The 8,005-nt window shown below is 60.9% G+C and overlaps 1 protein-coding gene across 1 annotated transcript in view; it reads right to left on the minus strand.

The window, feature by feature from the left end:
• The window catches only part of WNT7A (Wnt family member 7A), a 65,209-nt gene extending 57,884 nt beyond the window's left edge, over positions 1-7,325 (minus strand). Inside the window, exons 1-2 of the mRNA XM_070574627.1 lie at positions 6,958-7,325; positions 1,941-2,167 (exon numbers count right to left, since the gene is read on the minus strand). Of these exons, the coding sequence (XP_070430728.1) occupies positions 1,941-2,167; positions 6,958-7,028 (298 nt within the window). The 5' untranslated portion in view covers positions 7,029-7,325. The remainder of the gene's footprint in view (positions 1-1,940; positions 2,168-6,957) is intronic.
• Positions 7,326-8,005: the final 680 nt, after the last annotated feature.

Consider the following 8,005-nt stretch of genomic DNA (forward strand, 5'->3'; position numbering starts at 1 on the left):
CACTCACACCTGTTGACCTTGGGCAAGTCCTTCACTTTCCTCATCTGTAACGTCTGTCAGCAAAGGTCCCATGTCATCATGTCAGCAAAGATCCAAGTTTAAAATAATGACAGAGCCCAGGCCCGGGTCCCAGAAATGGGGGGCAGGGGCTATGAGCAAGAGAAGGCAGAAAAATCACAGGTGACAACAGGGACGGCTCACAAGATGGGGATTTCGGTGAACTAAACTCGAGTCCCAGTGTTGATGCCGCCTCCTGGTGTGAGTGGGGGCAGTCCCATTCTGAGCACAAGGATGTAGGAAAGGGCGTGCGTGCTGAGAGGGGAGGAGGCCACCACGCCCTGCCACTGCACCCTGAACCTGGGGCCTGTTCTGCAGTCCCCTCAGGCATGAGGAAGAAGGCAAGTGGAGGAGATGGTGACAAAACAAGGTCTGCTGCAGGACCGAGATGCCGCTGTCCTCCCTTCCAAGAAGAAAAGGGGAAGAAGACATTGAGTGGGGAACGTGGCAGGGAGCCCCCGCCTCCAGAGCTGCTTTCCCAGCAGGTGAGGCAGCTTCAGACGGTGCCCGGGACTTGGCTGACGGGATGCAGTGCGTGGTGACAGGAACTTTAGACAGGCGGTCCAGGAAGCCGCTGGAGACCTACAGCTGTGGGGGGGGGGGGGCCCTGCGTACAGAGAACAGGAACCTGGTGGTACGGCTATGAGGCAGAGGCACGCACGGTGCCCAGACCCGGGAGCAGGACCCAGTGTGGTGTGTCTGGGAAACGTGAGGAGGCTGGGTGGGCGAGGGGAAGGGCAGATGGGGGCAGAGGCCAGCAGCAGCCCAGCGAGTTGGGATTTCATGCTCATAGCAGGGGGAGCCTCTGAAGGGTTTGAGCAGGGAAATTGTATAATCTGATGTCCATTTACAAAGGCCGAGCCTGCCTGCGAGAGGCTCTGCAGGACGGCCAGGGGACAGCACAGAGACAGCGAAGAGACGGGGAAGACCCAGGAGCCCAGATGTGCCAGCGGGTGACCCAAGGGAGAGGAAGGAGGCACACGGAGAAGTGACTGGATTTGGGGTGGATCTTTTCCATACCCATTGGCTTTGCTGATGTTGGGGCTGAGGGAGAGTGAGAATTCAGGGATGACCTTAGAGCAGGCCGGGAAAACCACTCCAGCCCAGAGAGGCCTAAGTCCACGCTGACTTTCAGAGAAGTTCACAGCTCAGAAGCAAGCCTGCAGAGTTCCTGGCGCCCCACGTCAGATGCACACAAACAAGACAAACAACAGGGCTTTCCCTGCCCCGATCGGGGCCTCCCGGTGACCAACCCCCTTTCCACCAGGCTTTTCCCACAATTGCTTTGGAAACCGAATGTGTGGCCCAACACTTTGTGCATGTCTGTGTGTGTATATGTGTTTGCATGCACATCCAAGCAACATACAATTCTCATAAAGCAGGAGTTGCAAATTCAAATGCCCACAGTGGCCAGGGGAGTCATATAAGGGTGGATAGAAGGTGGATAATAGGGAGTGCTGGGGACTGTGGCAGTGAACGGGCTGCCCAGGCTCCAGCTAAAGGAAGCTGGGTGGTCAGCTCCAGCCCATTATAATTATCGGGCACATATGTAAGATATTTTTCAAAAGAAGCCATAAATTTGTATTTTTAGGTGAAACAGCTAATTTTGAAATTTGGCTTCAATTTAAAAAACATCAGCTCTGGACCAGCCAGTTAGCGTTTGGGCACTGGTTTTCAACTCTGTCATAAACGGCTGGTATGGATCCAAACCAGAGGGCTGACCCTCATCAAGAGACTTGAATTCAAGTCTGGCACCTTCGGGCTCCCATATCGGGGGGCATTCCAGTATGTGGCAGGTGAGGGGGTCCCAGGGGGCTCCCAAGGGCATCTAGTCTCCCCGCAGCTTGTAAGGCCCTGCGTGGGGTGTCTGGGTGAGCACATACCCACTTTGAGCTCCTTCCCGAAGACGGTGCGCTCCCCCAGCGCCGAGCAGTTCCAGCGGCCATTGCGGAACTGAAACTGACACTCGTCAAGGCCCATTTGCGAGCCTTCTCCTATGACGATGATGGCGTCGGGCCGGCTCTGGCAGATCGCCCGCTGTCTGGGAGCCAGGCCTGGGATCTTGTTACAGATGATGCTCGCACCCAGAGCTACCACCGAGGAGAAGCCGCTGGAGCAGGGGACACAGAGAGATGGAGCATTAGGCCAGCAAGGTAGGGGCACGGCCTCCAGGCCCTCCCTGGGTATCAGGCCCTGGCCCTCCCACCCTGCTGCTCCCAGCTGAGGTCTCCCAACTGTTTGATACTGCACCCCCAACCCACGTTTAGTCATCTATAATTCCACCCGGGTGCTTGTGCGATGTGTACATCCAGTATTAGCAAGGCTCGATCTCCTCTTTGGATATGAAAAGATGACGATGGATGTCACCAACAACGGTGAGAGAACTAGGTGAGTTGCCTTTGTATTTATGGTAGGATTCAACTGAGATGAAGTTTAAAATCCTGCAAAAGGAAACCGATCTTGTTTACGAATCTCCTCCACGTGGCGAAACTGCAGAGGCACGCAAGGGAGTGAACACCACCCAGTGTCACGGAGCAGTGGCCTCCACAAGGGTGGTGGGTGCACAGAAGTCCATTAAAACAACTGTGCGTGTGTGTTATATATGCTCTCTGGAATGTATGTATATGATTTAGAGCCAAAGAAACATCTTTAAAAAGAGCAATCGTAAAGAGAAGTTCTAGTGTTTTCTTCCTGTGTGCCCATGGAGTATGCGTTTCCCACTTTGGGCATGACTGGCCTACAGGACGCTTCTGACTCTTCAGGTGAGAGTTCCTATCTCCTTAACTCATTGACTGCATGGTACACACTGGGCACCAGCACGTGCCAGGCACCCTGCTGGGAGACGGGAGGCCCTGCCCTTCAGGGAGACAGTGTGTGTCACAAATGAATACAACGGGCCATTTCAGATGGTGACGTGCACTACGAAGAGAGCAAACGACAATGCTGTGATGGCAGCTAGCGGTAGGTTTGGGAGGGAAGGAAGAGGGGCACTTTGGCTGGGGTGGTCAAGGAGGGCCTCCCTGAGGAAGTGACAGTGCAGCGGACCTGAATGGCAGGATCCAGCCGTGGGAAGGTCTGGGGAACAGGACTCTGGGCAGAGGGAACACAAAAGGCAAAGTCCTGGGAGGGGAACAAGCTTGGGATCGTCAGGGAGCAGCAGGAACCCACAGAAGCTGATGCAGAACCAATGCTGGAGGAGAGAGAGCTTGGGGGAAGATCTGGCTGAGGGCTAGAATTTTCTCAGACGCAGCCGGAAGCTCTAAAGTGCCGTCAGCAGGACCCTGACACGGTCCCCTCCTCCAGCCCCACGGGGACAGGCCTGTGGGGTGCCAGAGGAGGAGCAGGGAGAGTGGGCAGGTGAGAGGTGGGGGTGGCTTGGCCTTGGTGGCAGTGGTGGGGGTGACAGCAGAGGCAGCTGACCAGCTTGCTGATGGACTGAGGGACAGGGCGGAGCTGAGGGGAGGGACGAGGAAGGGTTTGAGGGAAAGCGGCGTCAGCGTGACTCGTGGGTATCTGGCCTGAGGGTGGGGCCATTTCCTAATATCAAGATAACCCCAAACAGGCTCCAGTGGGAACACCGATGATGCAGGTAGCCCTCCCTTTACACAAAGACGGCCCCCTCGTCTGGAGCTTCCTTTCATAGAAGCTTTAAATGTCATCAGGAGAACGGTTACAGAGAGGACCTCAGCCCTGAAGCCGCACTCTGGCTGGAATAGTAAGAGCTTCACTTACGGAGGGCCACGGCCGGCCGCTGGGCTCACCGCCCACGCCTTCCATCCTGGGCTCAGCTAGGGGAAGTTGTCTGGAATGGGCATTTCTTAAAGTGAGGCTCCCCTGTCCCCACAGCACCAGAGATGAGGGGACCCTGCTCACCTCCAAGTGCATAACCGACCACTCCCGCCCTCTCTCCCTCCGTGGCTGCCTCACACCAACCCTCTTCCTGCCTCAGGCCCTTCGTCCTTGCTGGTACCCTCACCCTGGAAGCTCTCTCAGCCCCTGATTGGCACATGCTTGGCTTCTTGCCATCATTCACGTGGCCTCAAGGGTCACCTCCCTGACCACCCCAGCCAAGGGAGCCTGTCTCCCACCCCACCCGCGCTCCTTGCATCACAATCTCTGTTTTCTTTACTTCATGCTCTGGATGACTCGCGGTCCTCTGCAACCTTTTACTGTATGTGTTTGCTTTAATCTGCCTGCTCACTTGTTTGGTGCCTTTCTCGTTAGACCGTGAGCTCTTTGAGGGCAGGGGGGCTGTCTGCCAGTCCGCTAAACAGCTACTGAATGAATGGACGTGGAGCTTCAAAAACGCTGCTCAGAGGGAGCACCCGTTACATAGCAGGTGCGTCCAAATACGCGGTGAGCGCATCGCCAGCTTCTGCAGCATCCCTGCTACGTGTCAGGTCAGCATGGCGGGGGCTGCCACAAGCACGAGCGCATGCAACCTTCGACACAGCACTGTCGGGCAGGAATCACCAGGTCCACTTCCCAGATGTGAAAATGGAGCTCACAGAGATTGAGACCTGGAGGCGAACAGGTGATGGATCTGAAACAGGAGCCTGGTGAGAGCTCTCGGTCATTCATCTCAGCCACTAAAAGAGTCTAACGGAGAGCTGGAATGTTTGAAATGCTCGAGGAAGAAGCGGCACAGACGCATTAAGTCAAATGGAGATGTTCTGGCCACAAGTCAGGAGGAAGCTCTGAACATCTAGCTGGCCATCAGGAAATTCCTACACCATCAGAGACTGGAATGATATACTAGGGTCACAAATTTATAGGAACAATAGTCTGGTAGCTCCTTCACCTACTAGCTGTGTGACCTTGGGCAAGTTACATCCCTTCTCTGGACTTCAGTTTTTCCAAGGATAAAATGAAGATATTGATAATTCGTCCTCACCTCATAGGGTTGCTGTGAAAATTAAATGTGTCAAAACATGGAAAGTGCTTAGAAGCACACAGTCAGTACTCCATAAATGTGCTGTTGTCCTTATTATTACTACTGGATCTGATTGTTGCCAGGGGCTAGTGCTCCAGCCACTTGAAATAAGAATACCAGAGACACCCCGCCAGCGATCCCGAGCAGGGAGGAACCAGCCACCTCTGGGACCCCGGAGGCCTCTCAGGGACTTTGGGACCTTACCTCTCATGCCCATTTTACAGATGGCGAACCCGAGGCCCAGGGAGCTGCAGGGCCGGGCCCAAAGCCACCCTGTATCTCCATCTCCTGACCCGGACCTCTCCCCGCCCCAAAGGGCGGCGGCGGGCGGAAGGCCGGCGCCCTCCGCGGCTCCCTCGCCCCGGGGCAGCGGGCCCCCGCGGGGCCAATGAGGACTCGGCGCCGGCGAGAGGTCGGGCGGGGCGGCCAGGGGAGGTTATTTTCTGTTGTTTTCCCTTTCTCTCTCCCCTCCCCGGTCCCTCCGCCCCGTTTCTAATTAAAAAGGAGATAAAGCCCGCACGCGGCCAGCGCCAATCAGCCCGACCGGCTTCCTGGATGCTGGAAGCGCGCAGGGCGGCGGGGCGCGGGCCAAGATGAAGATTAAAGCGGGGGAAAAAGAAAAACCACCCAGACGCGGGCGAATCAATAACACTTAAAACACACCGCAGGCAGGCGCGCGCTCGCCCCGCAGCCGCCTCTCGGCCCGCGGTCGGGGCTGGCGGGCCGCCTCGTCCGCTCCGTGCGCACCTGCTGGCCGCCACGGCCGGTCAGCTGGCGAAATGCGCGCTCCAGAGACGCGGGTGGGGAAAGGGGAGAGCGGTAGCGACAAACACAAAGGAGCTGCCACGCACAGCCCCTCGCCGCCCCGCCGCAGGCCGCCCCCTCCCCGAGCCGAGCGGTGGGGAGGTCCCCTGCTGGGGATGCTGGAGCAGGCTGTGAGGAACCTGCCACGGTGGCCCTTCAGCGCCAGAAGCTCCACCAGTCCCTAAAGCCCCCCTCCGCACCCCTCCGTGCTTCACGCGCCTTATCTCCTAACTACAAAGGGGGACCAGCCTGCAAACGCAGCTCCAAAACGCGTCCCGAGCCGCCCCCTCCCACCTTCCAGCTAGAGCCCGCCCCAGGCCCCACCTCCGCAGAAACGCCGGGGCGAAGCGGGGAGGGCGCTCCGCGGGCGCGCCGGCGGACTCGGGTGCCCAGTCTTAGGGGGCGGGGTGTCCCGCCTCCTTCTGGCGCTGGCTCTGCGAGCTTGTCTCCCGGGCGTCTCGGGCCATCTCCCTCCTACCTTTGTGTGTGTTTGTTGGGAGTGGGAGGCGCGATGCCCTTGGCCTGGGAAGGGGCTCTGGGAGTCTGAGGGTCCTCGGAAAGCGGGTGCTGCCAAGGCTCTGAGCAGCGCTTTGTGTTTTTGCCAGCGAATGTCCCTCCCTCTGGGTACCTGTTCCCTGTCGCACGGACCGGCCCCGCCTGCCACCGGAGGACTGCCCTATTTCTCGGAGCGGCTGCGTCCGCGCCTCTGTGTACAGAGTTGCTCTCGGGCTCTGGGGGCTGAGGTCCCTGGGAGCGGTCGTGGTCCTGGCTCCCGGCTCGGTACTCCTGCTAGAGCTGCTGTTCCCGCGCCCCGGGCTGAAGGGCCCCGGAGAGGCTGACCCTTTGCAGCAGCCAGCCGACTTCACAGTTCCCCAAGCTGGAGCGTCCCTACAGGCTGTCTCTGGTTCTGGGGGCTTCCAGAATCAGACGTCCTCAGGATGGCCGGTTCCCCCGCCCGTGTCTCTCGAGCTGTGCGCGCCCCTGGGGCGTCCGCCTGCGGGGAGCCTTTGTGCGACCCCCGGCTCCCGCACCGAGCCCACCCGGCTTCTCTGGGGGGCCAAGTAAGTTGGTGGCAGGCGGCGGCTCCGCAGGCGGCGCGACCTTTCCCCGGGCCACGCCAACTCTGCCGGGACACGCGTGCAGGGGGTGCGAGCGACCCTTACCCGATCCGGAGGTAGACCATGCCCAGGCTGAGAAAGAGGTGGCCCAGGCAGCGCCGCGCTTTCCGGTTCATAGTCCCCGCTGGCCGCCGGGGCCGCGGGCCGGGCTGTGCTGATCCCGCGGGCCGGCCCCGGCGCGGCAATCAACATAGCCCGCCCGGCAGGCGCGGGCCGAGGCTTCCCCGGGGCCGTCTGTCCGTGCGCCCGTCCGCGCGCTCGGCGCCTGAGCCTCGCCGGGAGCGCGGGAGCCACGGAGCGGGAGGAGGGAGGGAGGAGCGAGCGCTGCACGGGGCGACGCCGGGCTGCGCGCGAGCAGCCGGTGCAAGTGTGCGAGGCGCGGGGAGTGCGGGGGCGCTGCAGTCACCCGCCCCCGCCCCTCCCTCCCTCCCTTCTTGCTCCCGTCCCTCCTCCGCCCCCTCCCCCGAGCGCCCGCCCCGCGCCCCCGCGGGACCCGGCCGCCTGCTCCAGGCGCGCGCTCGCGCCTTGCCCCTTGCGCTCCCGCGGCGCCCCCTCCCGGCTCCGGGGTGCGAAGCCGGGTGGGGGGCGGTGGGAGTCCGCTCGACCCCTACACGTCGCTAACTCGAAAGTTGCAGGGCTGCTGGGCGCCCAGGGACCGCCCTCTGGTTGAGAGGGATCAGGGCTCGGCCGAGCAGCCTCGAGCTGGTCCGCCTCGCCGTGCGCCCGCGCCTGGCCGAGCGCTCGGAGCCGGGGGTTGTTAGGTCGCACCCCGGGTTCGCCTTCCCCCTGGCTTCCAAGACCGGCTTCGGGGGAGGGCGCCCCCTTCCTCAGGGCCGCTGGCGGAGCGGGGCTACTGGCCCAGTAAATTCCTCTCCCACCCCTGGCTATTAGAGGCTGGACGGCAGGTGGGTGCGCAGGTGGGTCAGCTTCCTCTGCAATCCTGCTCTGAGCGCACGGTCGGAGTCGGGCTGAGGCCTGGACGCCCCGCACCGAACCAAGACGTGGGGCGCCCCGGCCGCCGAGAGCGCCGGGCACAGCCGCCCCTCAGAGCGCGCTCGCGGCGACACCTGGCGGGAGCGGCGGGTGGTGCAGC

This window comes from Equus przewalskii, chromosome 15, assembly GCF_037783145.1.
Source record: "Equus przewalskii isolate Varuska chromosome 15, EquPr2, whole genome shotgun sequence".
NCBI lineage: Eukaryota > Metazoa > Chordata > Mammalia > Perissodactyla > Equidae > Equus > Equus przewalskii.